Source organism: Chiloscyllium plagiosum, chromosome 3, assembly GCF_004010195.1.
Source record: "Chiloscyllium plagiosum isolate BGI_BamShark_2017 chromosome 3, ASM401019v2, whole genome shotgun sequence".
NCBI classification, from domain to species: Eukaryota; Metazoa; Chordata; class Chondrichthyes; order Orectolobiformes; family Hemiscylliidae; genus Chiloscyllium; species Chiloscyllium plagiosum.
Genome location: NC_057712.1, coordinates 81,198,133 through 81,216,820, shown reverse-complemented (window position 1 = coordinate 81,216,820; position 18,688 = coordinate 81,198,133). Strand labels below are relative to the sequence as shown.

The 18,688-nt window shown below is 37.4% G+C and overlaps 1 protein-coding gene across 5 annotated transcripts in view; it reads left to right on the top strand.

Moving 5' to 3' along the window:
- Positions 1–18,688, top strand: part of map3k7 (mitogen-activated protein kinase kinase kinase 7) — a 151,982-nt gene that overhangs the window by 120,399 nt on the left and 12,895 nt on the right. For 4 of the 5 annotated variants that reach the window (XM_043685197.1, XM_043685204.1, XM_043685211.1 and 1 more), the window contains 3 exons: positions 3,883–3,944; positions 5,663–5,778; positions 11,539–13,364. In XM_043685197.1, coding sequence (XP_043541132.1) covers positions 3,883–3,944; positions 5,663–5,778; positions 11,539–11,719 — 359 coding nt within the window. In that variant the 3' untranslated portion in view covers positions 11,720–13,364. Of the gene's footprint in view, positions 1–3,882; positions 3,945–5,662; positions 5,779–11,538; positions 13,365–18,688 lie in introns of those variants that run through there. The other variant, XR_006310759.1, reaches the window with a different exon arrangement.

Here is an 18,688-nt window from a genome sequence, read left to right as displayed (position 1 = left end):
ATCCAGCCACACTCGGTTGTAAATGATGAAGTTCGAGGAGAAAGTGAGGACTGCAGATGCTGGAGATCAGAGCTGAAAATGTGTTGCTGGAAAAGCGCAGCAGGTCAGGCAGCATCCAAGGAACAGGAGAATCGACGATTCGGGCATAAGAAGGGCTTATGCCCGAAACGTCGATTCTCCTGTTCCTTGGATGCTGCCTGACCTGCTGCGCTTTTCCAGCAACACATTTTCAGCTGCAAATGATGATGGACAATCAAACAACTCACTGGAGATGAAGACTCCACAAATATCCCTATCCTCAATAATGGGCGAGCACAACATATCAATGCAAATAATGAAGCTGAAACATTTGCAATTTCAGGCAGAAGTGCTAAGTGGATGACCTCTTCCTAAGGTCTGTGTCCGAGCTGTTTCGGGTCTGTTTCCGAGCTGTACTTCTCTTTGACTTTATGACTGTAAATAGTTGGACAGGCCAGGTATTGAAAAGACTATGGGCCCTGACAACATTCCAACAATAATACTGAAGACTTAAGCTCCAGAACTTGCACCACTCACCAATGCAGCTTCAACACTTGCATCTATCAGCAATGTGGAAAATTGCCTTGGTAAATCCTGTGTGCAAAATGCAGGAGAAATCCAACCCAACCAACTAACTCTTCACCAGTCTACTGTCAATCATTAGTAAAGTAATAGAAAGCGCCATCAACAGTGCAATCAAAAAGTGCTACTCAGCAATAATCTGTTCACTGACACCTAATTTTAGTTCTGCCAGAACTAGCTCAAAGGTAGAAGACAGAGGGTGGTGGTGATGGGTTGCTTCTCAGACTGGAGGCCTGTGACCAGTGGAGTGCTACAAGGATCGGTGCTGCCCTCTAATTTTTGTCATTTACATAAATGACTTGGATGCGAGCATAAGAGGTACAGTCAGTAAGTTTGCAGATGACACCAAAATTGAAGATGTAGTGGACAGCGAAGAGGGTTACCTCAGATTACAACAGGATTTGGACCAGATGGGCCAATGGGCTGAGAAGTGGCAAATGGAGTTTAATTCAGATAAATGCGAGGTGCTGCATTTTGGGAAAGCAAATCTTAGTAGGACTTTAATGGTAAGGTTCTAGGGAGTGTTGCTGAACAAAGAGACCTTGGAGTGCAGATCATTGAAAGTGGAGTCGCAGGTAGATAGGATAGTGAAGAAGGCTTTTGGTATGCTTTCCTTTATTGGTCAGTGTGTTGAGTACAGGAGTTGGGAGGTCATGTTGCGTCTGTACAGGACATTGGTTAGTTAGGCCACTGTTGGAATATTGCGTGCAATTCTGGTCTCCTTCCTATCGGAAAGATGTTGTGAAACTTGAAAGGGTTCAGAAAAGATTTACAAGGATGTTGCCAGGGTTGGACGATCTGACCTACAGGGAGAGGCTGAACAGGCTGGAGCTGTTTTTCCTGGAGTGTCGGAGGCTGAGGGATGATCTTATAGAGGTTTGCAAAATTATGAGGGGCATGGATAGGGTAAATAGGCAAAGTCTTTTCCCTGGGGTCGGGGAGTCCAGAACTAGTGGGCGTAGTTTAGGGTGAGAGGGGAAAGATATAAAAGAGACCTAAGGGGCAACTTTTTCCGCAGAGGGTGGTACGTGTATGGAATGAGCTGCCAGAGGATGTGGTGGAGGCTGGTGCAATTGCAACTTTAAGAGGCATTTGGATGGGTATATGAATAGGAAGGGTTTGGAGGGATATGGGCCGGGTGCTGGCAGGTGAGACTAGATTGGGTTGGGATATCTCTTCGTTATGGACAGGTTGGACCAAAGGGTCTGTTTCCATGCTGTACATCTCTATGACTCTATTTATCTTACATCTTGAGCCGTCCTTTTGCTGTTTTGTATATATTGTATTTCATATTTTTTTTATTGGGTACAAACGTGGCTTAACAGCAGGACACAGAGGATGATGGTCGAGGAATTTTTTCCATACCGGAGGCCCGTGACAATCGTGTTCCACCAGGATTGGTGCTGGATCCACTTTTGTCATTTTTATACATGATTTAGATAAGAACATAAAAGTCATTGTTAGTAACTTTGTGGATGACACCAAGATTAGTGGACAGTGAAGAAGGTTATCTAAAATTAAAAAGTGGTCTTGATCAATTGGGTCAATGGGATGGGCAAATGGTGTTTAGTTTGGATATATGCAAAGTATTGCATTTTGGTAAAACAAACAAGGGCAGGCCTTCTACAATTAAAAATAGGGCCTTGGATAGTGTTGTCGAGCAGAGGGACCTCGGGGTTCAGGTACACAATTCTTTGAAGTTTGCGTCACAGACAGACAGAATGGTAAAGACATCTAACATGTCTTCATTGCTCAGATCTTTGCGTATAGGGGCTGGGGCTTCATGTTGAGGTTATATAAGACATTGGTGGGGCCTCTTCTGAAGTACTGCGTCCACTTCTGGGTCACCCTATTATAGGAAGGATATTATTATGCTGGAGAACGTTCAGAAGAGATTTACCAGGATGTCGCTGGGAATGGAGGGTTGAGTTATGAGGAGAGGCTGGACTTTTTCACTGGAATGTAGGAAATTGAGGAGTGTTCTTACAGAGGTTTATAAAATCATGAGGGGTACAGATAAGGTGAGTGGCAGGTGTCTCTTTTCTAGTGTGGGAGATTTAACGGTGAGAGGAGAAAGATTTTAAAAAGACATGAAGGGTAATATTATTTTACAGCGAGAGTGGTTCATGTGTGGAATGAACGTTCAGAGAAAATGGTGAATGTAGTTATAGTTACAATGTTTAAAGGATATTTGGATGAGTACATGAATAAGAAATATTTGGAGGGATATGGACCAAGCGTAGGCAGGTGGGACTAGTTTAGTTTGGGATTATGGTCAGCATGGACTGGTTGGACCAAAGAGTCTGTTTTTAGATTAGATTAGATTAGATTAGATTACTTACAGTGTGGAAACAGGCCCTTCGGCCCAACAAGTCCACACCGCCCTGCCGAAGCGCAACCCACCCAAACATTTACCCCCTTACCTAACACTACGGGCAATTTAGCATGACCAATTCACCTGACCTGCACATCTTTGGACTGTGGGAGGAAACCGGAGCACCCGGAGGAAACCCACGCAGACACGGGGAGAACGTGCAAACTCCACACAGTGGAGGCGGGAATTGAACCCGGGTCTCTGGCGCTGTGAGGCAGCAGTGCTAACCAGCTGTATGACTCTACGACTCTACAAATTGACTTGCAGGGGGAGGTACACAATGATAAAAGCACATATAGTGAATATTGAAACACCATTTTGTATAATTTACAAACAACAATTTTTAGTCAGCTTTAAGGATTTTTTCTTAATCATCTGCGCTATCATGAACTGCTCCAAAAGGAGGTTGCTTTAAGGCCAGTTGCTAATATTTATATATAGTAATGGTTAATGTGTTTTCTTTAAAACAATTCTCCATACTCAGAGCTGGATTAGCTGCAGCTCATCATTGTCCAGTGGAGAAATGGTGACCAAGATCCATGTATGATCCATGGAAGAGTTTTGTGACTGCGCCATCACACTTTACAAGCAACATCTGTGCACCATCTCCTTGAGGGTTAAAAGTTGCCCCAAGCAGAACTGTGATAATGAGGAGAGAACATGATGAAAAATGTTGCCTTGGTTGGATAGTGTGCGTCAAGCTATAGATAGAAAAAATCCACTTGAACAAACAGCTGATCTTTTGAACTTACTTAATTTGTGATTATCCTTACCAGACTAAGCAAGCAGCTGCCTACTGCCAGCTGGACTTGACAAGATTCGAACTCAGTTCCCATAAATAAACCTGAGAAAATATACTATCACAGCATGTAATAATTTAAGTTAATGCTTTGCTATTTATTTCACAGATACAAATGGTTCTGATAACTCTATCCCAATGGCATATCTTACCCTAGATCACCAGTTGCAGGTAAGAACTTTGTAATTTTTGCCCAAAACAAATTTTGATCACATTAGGTACCGAAGTTCACTGCTTCAGTAAGTTTGTACTTGTTCTGTTGTTTTTCAGGGTTAATTTCTAATAATCCACACAGTGAAAAAACTGGGAGATAATGGTATGCCTTGTATGTAGTTATGAATATAACAGTTACATTCCTGTTGTAGCTGTGCCCACTTTGAATTCTGTGCCAACTCCTTGAAGGAAAGAGTATTTCCCTTGGCATTTCATTGAGTCTTGATTGGCTATGCACTGAGATGCACACTACTCATGAAAGGTGCTATATAAATGCACATCTTTTTTAATAGCCATTCTCTTAGCAAAGTGATTGTATCAACCAGTTTCCAAGGCTGATGAGTATAGGTTTAGTTTTGTGAAAGGATTAAGTATGAACAAGATTCTGAAGTGCACAAAATGTTCCACACTCTGATTTATGTGATATGAGTCAGCTTATTTTCCCACACCCATGGCTGTGTACTTAGGTAAGTAAGAATTTGGCACTTATTGCTCTTTTTCTGACCATTCTAACATCATGTATATGCCACTGGGATTGATACTTAGAACTAAGCCATTTACTGAGTATAATGTTATTCATGTTTACTGCCGGTACAAAGTTTGTTGGGAAGTAAGAGTTTTGGGGAATGGAAAACAGACAGGTGGACATGAACACAGGATGGAATACATATGGCAAAATACTAAGTTATCTGCTTGATTGCAATAACAAAAATATGTTGCACAATATTGAGAAACTCGGGAATGCTTACATTCCAAAGGACATGAATCCCTGTGTACATGACAACAAAGTTCTAATACAAGGAAAACAAGTAAATGTTATGTCAGTTGTCCTACAATGAGATTAGAGGACAAGAGTAAAGATGTCTTTCTGCAACTATACAGAGCATTGGTGAAGCCACATTTAGACTAAAATTCCCTTGAATTTGGCAACTCCAATGGTCCCATGCAATGATTACACAAGTTGACAACTTTGAGATACAAATGTGCATGGCTGCACTAAAAGATGATGGATCCTCATACTTAACTAAGCTGCACATTACAAACTAACAGTAAAGGGAGTGTGTAGTTTTGGTCTCCTTTCCTAAAGAAGAACATGTTTGTTCTGGAGGGAGAATGAATGGTTATCTAGTTGAAACTGACAATATCCTTAAAAGAGACCTGCAAATGTTTACTCTGGGTGGAGATTTTGAATACAGTTCCAGAATAAAGTGTTGGCCACGTAATGCTAAGTTGAGGAAAAATTATTTCACTCAATGGATTGTGAAACTATGCATTCAGAAAGACATGGATCTTGTTGTACATGGTTGACAGGAAGTTATATTTCAGTACATATATTTTGAATTTTCTACCCGAGAGAATTATGTACACATAATTAGTATATTCAACAGAGGGCAATAGACTTTTGGGTACTCAGGAATTTACAGAACATGGGATATTACAAGAAGGTTGTAGAAGAGTCAATCTTGATCTTCTTGACCTAGACTGGCTCTAATCTCGTATTTTTGTATATTCTGAAAAACCTAATCTATGTCCAGACACATTTCCTAATAGGGCAGATGAACCTGCCTGGTTATTTTTCCAATTGTAGTTTTTAGATCCTTCTTTATTTTTAGAACGGTTTAAAACAACATGTTTAAAGACATTTGAATTTACAGTCTGTTTGTATTTCTTTTCAGCCATTAGCTCCATGTCCAAACTCCAAAGAATCCATGTCTGTATTTGAGCAGCATTGCAAAATGGCTCAGGAATACCTGAAAGTCCAAACTGAAATAGCATTGCTACTACAGAGAAAGTAAGTGGGAGTTAATTGTCTTTGCTTTGTTATAACAGTGGTTGATTTAATAACAGAAATGTTCTCTAATACTACTATGGTGAAGTGAGAATGAGAGAATTATTTGTTACAAATTCAGTGGTGTCTTTTTTATTATTATTTATTCTCAGTTCATGGTCAATAAGGCCATACTTTCCATTTCTAGATTCATGGAGAGGCTTATGGTATGCCAGTTACAACACTGGAGCAGGGGCAGGGTTGATGCTGGATCACTGATTCATGGTTCACCTTTTAAACCCTCAAGACTTCTCCAATAACTCCAAATATTTAAGTAAGGAGTGTGATGCAATATTCAAATAAGAATAGCTATAACAGCACTAAAACCCAGACACCATCTGAGTCCATGTAGGTTTGCTTAAGTGACACCCTGGCAACCAGACTTGACATCCATCCCTTCAATTTTTTGGCAAGCTCTGACTGCTGCTTGTATCATCTGCAGATTGCATTTCAACTCAAGGCTGCTTAATCAGGAGCGCCCTTCCATTGCTGCTAGAACAAAAGTAGCGATTTAAGGTCACCAGTTTCTCCCTGTAACCTTTACAATCCTTGTGTTAAAAGAGCTTTCACAGTGCTGTTCCTAGAAATTCCAGGACTTTGCACCTGTGACAATGTAGAAAACACAGTGTTAACCTTGGCACTGCACTCTTACCTGAGCAAGCTTTGGAATTATGCCCCACTTCAGGGACTCGATCAGATAATCTTTATTGTAGTGTGGAAGGGTGTTGCACTGTCGAACATGTCCTCTTTCAGATGAGACCTGAACCCAAGACCCCTCAGGTAGACATTTGAAGATTCTGTGACATTATTCAGGCAGCAGAAGTATTCGTTGCAATGACCAATCAACAATTTATCTCTGAACCAAAGCCAGTACAGTAGATTATCTGATTTCTATCTCTGTGCTGTTTGTAGGAACTTACTGTGTTCAAATCAATTTCCACATTTGTTGACCTAATAGCATCAGTTAGTCTTCAAAAATACTTAATTAGTTATCAAGCATTTCTGCAATACTTTTAAAGCTCAGAAAAATGCTAAAAAATTCTCACCCTTTCTGAATACTTACCCATGCTGACTAAGCTCTAAAAGTTCAAAAATCAGAAATTACTGTGAGAGGTGGTCAAGAACTTAAGCAATTTTGTAGTATTTATTAAATTTGTTTATTGCAAAGTAACATTTAGATAACAGACAATAGTTAAATAAACAGGAAAAGCATGTGAACCTTGATGGTTGGAAGCATACAAATGAAAAAATAGAACTAAGTGTAGGCTATTCACCCATTGAGCTTGCTTTGCCATTCAGTAATCTGGCTAATCTGAATACTCCGCAATCCTGTCTGCTTCTGATAATCTTTCATTATTTACTTAACAACAAAGCTATCTACCTCTGTCTTTTTAAAAAAAAATTCAAAGATCCTGTTTCCTCACCCTTTCCAAAAACTCATTTTTCTGTGGGGAAAAAATTCCCCTTGTCTTCTTTAATTGGGTGATACCTTATTTTTAAAGTGACTCTTAGTTCAAAATTATTTCAGAAGAGAAAATATCCCAAGCGTTTTTTCCCCTGACAAGACCCCTCAGTATCTTGTTTGTTTCAGTCAATTCATCTCTTGTTCTTCTAAACTCCAGCAGGTATAAACCTCGCCTGTCCAATTTTTCCTCCTAAGACAGCCACCCTTTCCAGGTACTAGTCTGGAAAACTCTCTATGACCTGCTTCCAACATAATTATGTATTTCCTCCAGATGTGGTCTTATCATTGCACTGAAGCGTAACTTTCCTAATTTGGTATTCCATTCCCCTTACAATAAATGGACTAAAAGATGTGGTATTTTATCAAATGTACTTGAATTTCTAGAAGAAATACCTTATTATATCTCTTAATGCTTTATCTACACACTAACGTTTTGTGATTCGTGTATTTGGACACCCAGACTCCTCAGATCTCTGATGGCCACAATATCTCATCATTTGTGTTCTCATTTTATTCTGTGTCAAAATGGATAATCTCACATTTTCCCACATTATACTTTATTTGCTACATTTTTGCCTACACACTTAACTTATCTGTACTCCTTTGAAGACAACGTAAGTATGCTACCACAAAGTACTTTTCCACCTATCTTTGTGTCATCAGATTTAGCAACTATACCTTCAGTCCCTTCATCCGAATCATCTATGTAAATGGCAAAATGTTGAGGCCCCAGTGCTGATTCATGTTGCACATCACTCAATGAATTTCTTGCCAAAGAGAAAATGATCCATTTATGCCTACTTTATATTTTCTGTTACCAGGCAAACCTTCTATCTATGCCAATGTGTTACCCCTGCACTGTCAGCTTTTATTTTCTACACTGAACTTTGATGTGGTACATTATCAAATGTACTTGGAATTTCTAGAACACAGTACATTCCTCTTCACCCTCGGCACATGTTACATGCTCAAAGAACTCAAATAAATTGGTTAAACATTATTTTCCTTTCACAAACTATGCCTGTTGCATTGAACGTTTCAGAGTATCATGTTATGAAGTCTTTAAGAATAGCTCCTATTATCTTCCCAATGACCGATGTTAAGCTAACTGGCCTCACTTTTCCTGCTTTCTGTCTCACTCTCTTTTTGAATAAAGGAGTTATATTTGTTTTTTCATTCTAATGGAACCTTCCCCTAAATCAAGGGAAGTTTGGAAAATTAATGTCAATGTATGAACTATTCAAATAGCCATCACCTTTGTGACTCTAGAATGAAGTCCATCAGAAGGGACTTGTCAGTTCATAATGCCAGGAAATTACTCAGTGCCACATCCAAAGTGATAGGTCATTTTCTTGAGTTCTTCTCTCCCTTCCATTTCCTGAGTTATAGCAATTTCTAGGCTGTTCCTTCTCCTCTTTAGTGAAGATTGATACAAAATGCCTATTCAATTCATCTGCCATCTCCTTATTTTCCCATTATTGATTTCCCATTCTATCTGTTGGACAACACTCACTTTAACTCCTTTCTTTTTTAAATAGCCATAGAAATGCTAGTGTCTGTTTTCATGATTCTAGCTAACTTTCTCTAAAGCTCTACTTTTTCCTTCTTTATTAAGCTTTCGTTATTTTGCAGTTTTACATTCTGTCCAGTCTTATGAACTGTCACCCATCTTTGCATAATTATATTATTTTGGTTTAAATCTCATACTATCATTAACTTTTGTTTAGCTAATCACAGATGATGCATTGTAGAAACATATGAATCAGGAGCAGGAATATGCCATTTAGCCCCTCAAAGCTGCTCTGCAATTTGATTAGACCATGGTTGATCAGTATCAAGCTTCAAATCTGGACACCCACTTAACCCATATAAACTTGTATCCCTTTGCTTAACAAGAATCTATCCACCTTTGCCTTAAAAGTATTCAAGTCCTCTATTTCTACCACATTTTTAGGAAAAGAGACCCAATGACACTAAACTTCTGAAACGTTTTTGCCCTATCCTTGTTTTAAAAGGGCAACCCTTGATGATTAATCATTGACTCCTATTTGTAGATTCTTCCTTAAGAGGAAATAACCATTCTACATCCACCCTGCTAATCTGTGTCAGGATCTTGTATGTACCAATCAGGCTCTTTTACACTTCTAAACTCCAGTGGATATAAGTGAAGCTTGTCCAGCATGTCCTCATGAGACAACCTACTCATTCCTGACACTTACTATTAAATCTTCTGTTAATTGCTTCTAATGCATTTACATCCTTTCTTGTATAAGGTGACCAATGTTGTGTGCAATATACCAGATTTGGTCTCACCAGTGCTCTGTATAAGTGAAACATAACTTCCATATTTTTGTATTCAGTTGCCCTCATAACGAATGATAGCATTCTAATAGTTTTCCTAATTACTTGCCATACCTGTATACTACTGGTTTGTGATTCATGCACAAGAACAATCAGATCATTTTGTATCTCAGAGCTCTGCAGTCTTATTTTTCTATATTCTTCCTGCCAAAAGGAACCATTGCATATTTTCCCACATTGCATGCCATTTGCAGCATATTTGCTGACGTACCTAACTTATCATTTTTTTTTTGTAACCTCCTTGTATCCCCTTTACTCCCTACTTTCCTACCTGTCTTCGTAACTACTGAAAATTTGTCATGTTAGTCTTTCATATAAATGTTGCAAACAATTGACGACTGAGCTCCAGTCCCTGTGCCACACTGTATAACAATGTATCAGCTATCTCACTGGCCACTTGTTGTAAGACTTTGGGGTGAAGTCCATCAAAACCCAGGCGCTTAGCAGCCTATGGTTCCAACAATTCACTCAGTACTACTTTCCTGAGCTTCTCCCTCCCTTCCAATTCCTGGTTATTCAGTATTTCTAGGATCATACTTGTAACCTGTATCATGCACAATACTTGCTCAATTCGTTGGCCATTTCCTTATCTTCCACTATTAATTCTTCAGTCTAAAATTCAGTAGAATACACTCTATTTATCTGGATGAGTGCAGCTTCAACAATGTCAAAGAAGCATTTTCACATAAAGGGCAGAAGAAATTTAAAATATTTACCCTGATGAAAGTGATGTACGTTGAGTGTTTTCGTCTGCAATTGATAGGACTTTGCAAGAAAGTTAGAATAAAGGTGGGTCAATGGAATTAAGGTATAGGTTAGGCATGATGTACTTGAAGAATGCAGGAGACTCAAGGGTCAAATGGCTTCCTGTTTCTGACTCATTATAATGGTGCACAATGGTTAGCATGCAGTACCTTTTCAGCACAATTTTAAACACAGTAGTATTAGACATGTACAAACAGGGTTCAGCTGCATAACTCTTTCAGTGCTATGACCCTAAAACTGAGATACTTTCTATTTGCCATTATTAGCAAGAAGTGATCTTTATTGCACACAATGGCGAGAATGTGGAACTAATTACCACAAGGAATAGTTGAGGCAAATAATAAAACATAATTTAAAATAAAACTAGATATAAATATGAGACATTAAATAATAGAAGAGTATGTTGGCAGATTAGATGAGATAGGTTGGGAAGGGTTTTTATGGTGCATAAAGCAGTGGACTAGTTGGGCGATGTGGCTTGTTTCTGTGCTGTACTTTCCATACAATATTCTGTTTGTTGGCTTTATTAGTCATTACTAAAAGTACTGAAAGATTAATTTTAAGGAAGATCTTGGTTAATTGATTCATCACAGAGGTAAACATACAATCCTGTTACAGCTGTTTTGTAGAGAGATTCAACTAGTCCAATTCTCCATAGCCTGTATTACTTTTTCCATTAAGTACTAGTCTAATTTCCTCAAGTTACAATTAAGCCTGTTTCCACTACCCTCCTAAGCAATTCCAGACCAAAATAATTGGCTGTGATTTTTTTTTTAAACTTGTTTTTGTTATCTCTGGTCTTTTTACCAAACATCTTAATTCTGTAGCCTATGTTTATTTGTCATCGGCCACTGGAAACAATTTCTGTTTATTTACCTTTATTTTTGTGATTTTGAACTCCTCTCAAGTCTCCTCTTGCTTTTCTCTGCTCCAAAAATGATAAGCTTAGATTCTCCAGATCTTTCCACTTAATTGAAGATCTGTATCTCTGGTACCACTCTGCAAAATTTCTTCTAAGTCCTCACTAATGAATAAGTAATGTGCTATGAAATACATTTCTATCAGTGACTTTGTTGAAAAATGTAAAACTGATTTAGCTTTTCCAAATTTTTTTTTGCCTCTAAACTTAAAAGGCAAGAACTAATAGCAGAACTGGACCAGGATGAAAAAGATCAACAGAATACCTCCCGGTTGGTTCAAGAGCATAAGAAACTTTTGGAAGAAAACAAAAGTTTATCCACGTACTATCAACAATGTAAGAAACAGCTAGAATACATAAGAGCCCAGCAGCAAAAGCGGCAGGGGACATCATGAGGCAATGGAAAGCACGAGCCATTATTTCTATGCTGTGTGCCCCAAGACTATTGGTTATACACACAACGACTGATTGTATTGGAAGATTACCTATTACGGATAACTTAATTCAGTGTTTGGGCCTCTATGTTATATTCTGTAAGTGGATTTCTGTACATCTGACAAACTTTGATTTTAGTTTTTTTTTAAATAGGGTAGTATTTAATTTCATTCCATGAATATTTTAGTTCTATCATCATTTAGATTTGAGAGATGTTTCAGATAAAGTTGTGGCAATAAATTATTTGTATGAAACTGCAATTAAACTAAAATGTTACAAGGAGGGAAGAAAATATGTAAACCAAGACAAACTGAGTGTTGGGCCCCACTGATCACTTTTACCATAATGCCAGATGTTAACTTGTACCTTAGAGGCTAGCAGTATTTTCCTTTGGTTATCATATATTCCTTTTTTTAATGGAGTCAGACCTTCAGTAAAAGTCATTGCCCGGGCTCAATGCTAATTAAAAAAAAGATATTCTGTGTGCTGCACGTTTTGGAGAGTTCTGCAGTAATACTCACTAAAATTGCTCTCTCAAGTCTTTGAAATGTAGAAGTGAGAACCAGCATTGAGCATAACTATTCCATACTATTTGATAAGTTGTTTATCCTGCAGCAAGAAATTTATTTTAAATTAAATTTTAGAATTTTTCATAAAAGGTACAGCTAGTAACTTGATAGCTGTCTTTAATTCCGGTGCCACAATAGCTTTCTTTCCTTAAATATGACTTTTATGTGGCACAACTCCATGAAGTTTTAAACATTAAATAAATATATAATCTATAGAATTCGCAGTTATATGGAACACTGAATTTGAAAGATTAAATGACACCCATGAAACATATGGGATGATCTAGCACATGCTGAGTGCAACACCTGTAAAGCATGCATCTCAAGAAATCATGGGTGTGTAATCATTTACTTTTTGTGATGTTTCCTGGAGGCATTAAGTCACAACCACATTTGTGTGACTTTTTATCCTAGCCTAAAAATCAGAGCTCTTGTTTTTCTGTGGATCAATTGTAGATTTGTCCAAGACATTCATAAAAATTTGTTGAAACCTCAGTGTTCTGATCTAAATAGGTTTTTTTTTCAAGTTTCTTTCATTTAGTGTTGATTTGGTTATTACAAAATTATAAATCCCTTCAGCTGTTTGGGCAGAGATATTCTTCCAAATATTAAGTTTGAAACTGTCCTCTGAAATTCAGTGGATGTGTTAGACAACAAGAAGTTGGATAATTGCACTTTATTTTTTTTTCTTAGCATGGAGCATAGATGGGCTTATGAGAGATGCAGCTAGGCCAGGTGGAGTTAACAGTACTGTGATTGTTTACATTCTCTAAATTAGCTTTGGCATAAGTTTCACAAAGGATTTGAAAATATGACATAAATGAAATATTGGTTGCATTGATAAGTATCGTGCCAAGCTGAATATCATGATCAGATGTTCAGTCAAGCGCACACACCCTCTCACTTGTTCTTTGGTGGGAGGTAGGTCATTAGAATTGTGCAAGTTACAGCCATGATGTCAAAATAAGTATTTTTGTTAGAGATCATATCCTTTTTGAAGGATGTATATAAGCTGGATTAAAACAATCAATAAGAACTCTGTGGAACTTCTTGTTTTACTTGTTTGGGTCAAAGAAAGCTCATTATCTTTAAAACAAAAAGACTTTTCCCATCGGTTAAAGATTAGTCAAGCTACTATAGTTGTAATAGTCAACAATTACCATAAAATTATGCATTGGACCCTTTTTAAGGACTGCAGGAGCACATCTGCATCATGTTGTTCTGATTAATTTATTTGTTCAGTTTATTTCAGTATGCTGTGAACAAACAAATATTCTGTGGCTCTTCCAAAAATTTGCTTTCTATTTTCATGAATGCAAGAAATTAGTCTTTGCAGATTTTATACAAAAGAAGTGTTCAGATTCTGTAAAGCAACAACTTTATAAAGATATATTTATTTGAAAGAAAGGCTTATTTTGAATGGTATTTTGTAGGCCTTATTATTTTGAAGGGTAAGGGTGGATTATAGCATATAGTAGGAGCTACTGACTCTTGAGGTTAACGCCAGAGTTGAAAAACCTCACCAAAAATATAGTACAGTCTGCTTATTGTCAGGTGACTTCTACTGTCATACATTAGAATTTAAAAGATCAACCACTCACATTCTAATTTGTGTACAGTTCAGCATGCTTTTTAATTGCTGGTAGGCTCCTTTCCCAATACCTTTTAGAAATTACAGATTTTAATTTCTTGCACATCCTTCAACCTTACTGTCCATTCCTGTGGACACACATCGTCAGCACGTTAACTTAAACACATTTAACCTGTAGATAAATTCTCCTGACAGCACCATGTAGACCAAGCATATGATCCATAGTCTGTTTGGAGTTTGCCGATCTCAAGTTGCATTCAGGATGTTAGAATTGACTTTATTGATCTGAGACAATGGGAAGGAATCTCACTCCTGAATGCTCAGTAAAGTGTCTGCTTCCAGACAATGGTGAGAATAGGCTTCAGCTCAGCTGTGGTATTCTCTCATTTTAATTGCCAACTACTCACAGCCTAAGCTTGAGCTTGAAGAATGGCAATGTGGAAATTACTAGAATTGCTGGCAGCTGTAGAAATAAGTACCACTATGACTTAGTGCCCTCAGAAAAGTTGTTTTTAAATCAAATTGATGTAGGAGAGGGGACTTGATCAGAAAATATAACTGAAAATATAATTGAAAAATGGATTGTGTATGTAATTGATTATGAGGTGTGTGTTTTTGAAATGTGTTTGTTACTATTGGACCTGAGGTGAATCCATGGAGGAATATATTAGCTTTTCCAAAAGACAATAAAGTTTAGAAGTTTTTCATTTACATGATGAAACAATCTGTTGAGAAATGTGCTGGTGTGCTCAGACTTAATTAAGAGTGAACTACTTTTATAGTCCTGTCCAACTTCAGCTTCCAATACTGAGCTGCAACTTCTAAAGCAAGGCCAAGTAAGTACTTAAAATGTTTGTTTCATTTGTAAGAGCTGGTGAGATTAATTTTTTTTGTTACCAATAATGTTACTAAACAAATGTTGGTTAATTTAAAAGGGAATATGAATTATGTCCAATATTTCACCTGTCTTGGTAACAAAATCCTACATAATGCATCAGTTTGAAGTGTCACAGATTAATAAAGACCTTAAAAAAAAACTCCAAATGCAAAAAATCTCCCATATTTCCTTGAATAGATTTGCACATGTCTGAGTAAATATAAATGAGTATCTTGTGCTTTTCACATGGCTTTTTGAATTTCACAAGTTCCCAGTCATGTAGTTCAAGTTAGGACTCAGATTATGGAAAGCTGAGGAAGGAACGTAACTTTTATGATTTTATAACAGTATATGTATATGTTGCAGTATTATTTACACATTAGTTTCTGACATTTTGAACAATTGCTTTTAAAAAAAAATGCTTTTGGCACACTCAGTGTGAAAGGAAAGGAAAGGAAAGGACAACAATTTGCTGGTGTTGCTGATATTTCTAAATGTTAAAGTTGTACGTAATTAGAGATACAATGATATGTTCAAAGAATCATAAGAACTGGAATAGATTAGATAGCTTTGAAGCCTTTTCGTTGTAACAGTGCTAAGGCCCTATCCTTAATACTTACTACCAAAAAAGTATCAAAATCTCTGATGTAAATTAGTAATTATTCGAGCATCAGCAGCAATAAAGTTTCAACTTTGATCTCCAGCATCTGCAGACCTCACTTTCTCCTCGAAGATTAAGGCCCTATCCTTAATACTTACTACCAAAAAAGTATCAAAATCTCTGATGTAAATTAGTAATTATTCGAGCATCAGTTGACTTTGCTGAAGTATTTCAAACTGCTAGCGTATACAGGGATATTGGTATTCTCTAGGAGAATGAGAGGATTGCAGATGCTGGAGATCAGAGCTGAAAATGTGTTGCTGGAAAAGCGCAGCAGGTTAGGCAGCATCCAAGGAGCAGGAGAAGGGCTCATGCCCGAAACGTCGATTCTCCTGCTCCTTGGATGCTGCCTGACCTGCTTCGCTTTTCCAGCAACGCATTTTCAATATTGGTATTCTTCTCCTAGTTTTCTGGTTCCGAGACCGAGATTTCAATCCATCCATTCTGTTTGCCATGATACCTTATAACCTTTGATCAGTTCACACAATAGCCTTCTAAATTAAATGGATTGTACCCCTAGTTTGGGCAATCTCAGTTAAAAATTTAACCCAAGTCAAGGTACCACTTTGTTTAACCCATGGTGCACTCACTCCAAACCAATATAATCCTCCCAAAGTGTAAATGCCCAGTGTTTCTCTTCGTGCTCTAATTTGTATTCTTTTTTGATTGTACCCAGATGTAACTTTTGCACACACTTAATGCTTTCATAATAATTCTACCAAGCTCTGTTTCAATCTGATTCCTGACCCTTGCTCTTGAAAGTTGCTCAAATTGCCCTTGGTTACATGTTGGCCCAAATATTTAGGCATGTCCACATTCGTGCACAAATCAAATGATCATGGCATCTGAACATGAAGGTCTCAGACCTCTATTCCATCAAGTTACAGACAGCAAATTACTACTAAATTGCAGTGCAAGTTCAGGCTGCCTCCTAATGGTATAATTACACACTAGTAAGTGAGGAAAGAGACATTGGTGTTTATTAAAAGGGCTGGATCTTTATCTTTCAGAAGAGAGGGGAGCAACAATTGGAAAAGATGTAGGGTGGGCAGTGGGCAATGCATTGCAGCAGCCTCCATTCTTTGAAAGTGGGATTGAATGGACCACTCGTTCACATTCAGATAAATGTTTTTAAAATTCACCTTGTGGCATTTGCAGCCATCCCTTTTAAGGACTACTTTGAGGTAGATTGTCTGAGTGCACCCAATTAATTGCCTCAGCAAACCAATCTTGCTGTCAGGGTTTCGCAGGACAGTAAGGCCCTTTGATATGCAAATATTGAACCTAATACTGTACTAGTTGCAGGCATGGGTAAAAGTGCAAGACATTTTTGACCTTGACCAATACAACAAATACTGGGTTTTTGCTTTCTACTGCTATGTGGGAAGTTTGAGTTCATTTTTAGTATCTGCAGAACAGGCACTGTGCGGCCAAGTTTTGAAGCTTTTGTGTAATAAACCCTCTTGATTGGGTGTATTAAAATTAGTTTATTTAACCAAAGATTCATAAAATTCAAGTTTGTTTTAATTGTTCTGTAGAGTTTGCAGGAGTTAGACCCATTTCAAGCTAATCATTAATTACTGCATGATTTAATTGTCTACTAAGTTGATACCTGGAGCTCAGCACATGACAGTTTTGCATGTTAGCTTTAACAGTTCCTGACCTGACCAATTTCCAAACTAGCAACTAATACAACTATTGATGATGAGTATTTATTTGCTTTCATTACAAATACAGATCTCCTCAGTTATTGTCCATGAAATACTTTATTTCCTCGCTGAGTGTGGTTCATTTTGTCCTTCCCTTAAATGGAAGTCACAATAACCTGAATACTCCATTTTGCAGATGGAATGGTTAAGAAATATAGATATGTAGATTTTTTTTAATTTTAACTGAAAAAGTAATTTAATTAACCTAAACTGGGGTGATAATTCCAAGAAACAAGACACCAAAATTGATCTCAATTTCAGATTCCAATCTGAAACACTTAAGGATGAGGATTGCTCTAAAGTGATTGAAGTTTTTTTTTAAATGCTTGCCAGATATCTTCCTCTTGTGTTAGCTGCAAATAATTTATTTAAAAATTTTACCTGTGATCTAAAAGATGATGAAATCAAGATCTCGAGTTACAATGCTAAGCAGAAACCATTTGTTGAAAATCCTGCTTTTTTGCAAGAAATATTAGCCAAGATAAATGTGGAGCAATTACAAATGAGTCAGGAGAATTTATAATGGGGAATAAGGAAATGGCAAACAACCTAAACAATTACATTGTATCTTCTTGGAAGAATGTAGTAAAAGCCTACTAGAAGTTGTGGATAATCCAGGGCTGGTGTAAATGAGGGACAGCAAGATGCAAATATTAGTTGAAAACAAGTAGCACTGAAAACGTCAATGGGACCTAAAGTGGCTAAATCCCCTCATGATTTTTGTCCCAGGATTTTGAAAGAGGTAGTTCCAGAGATATAGCTGTGTTGATGTTCATTTTTCAAAATTCTATAGATTCTGAAATAGCTGCAACAGCCTAGATGATTGCAAATAGTAAACCAATTATTTAAGAAAGGCTGGAGAGAAGAATCTGGGAACTACAGACGTTTTAACTTAATCAGTTATAGCAGTATGGTAGAATGTATAATGAAGAACTTGGATAATAGGATACTCAGAAGATATGCGTCGGATTGGGCCAAGTTGACATAAATTTATGAAAGGGAAATTATATTTGATAAATCTGGAAATTTGAGAGAATCACTAGAATTGAAGAGATGGAACTGGGGGAATGTGCTATATTTTCAGAAGGCTTCTTATAAAGTGCCAAACAAAAGGTCGCTAAGCAAATTTAGAGCACATAGAGTTAGAAGGAATATGTTGTCATGAATTGAGAATCAGTTAAACAGACACAAAACTGTCGGATTAATTAGATATTTTTCAGCTTGTCAGGATGAATATTAAGGCATGAGAAGGTTCAGTGCTTGGGCTCCAGCTATTTCCAGTCTTTATCAATGATATGATCACAGGGATTAAATGTAGTGCTGTGTATAGCCAAGTTTACAGATGGCACAAACTAGGTTGAAGTGAGAGTTGTGGACAGGTTGCAAAGGTTCTTCAAAGGAAGTGGAAGCGAAGTGAAGCACCAAAAATTTGGCAGATTGTTGTTGTGGAGAAATGTGGGGTTATTCACTTTGCATATTTCCATTTTTGCTACCAATGTCTCTTAAATAGTGAGGAATGAAG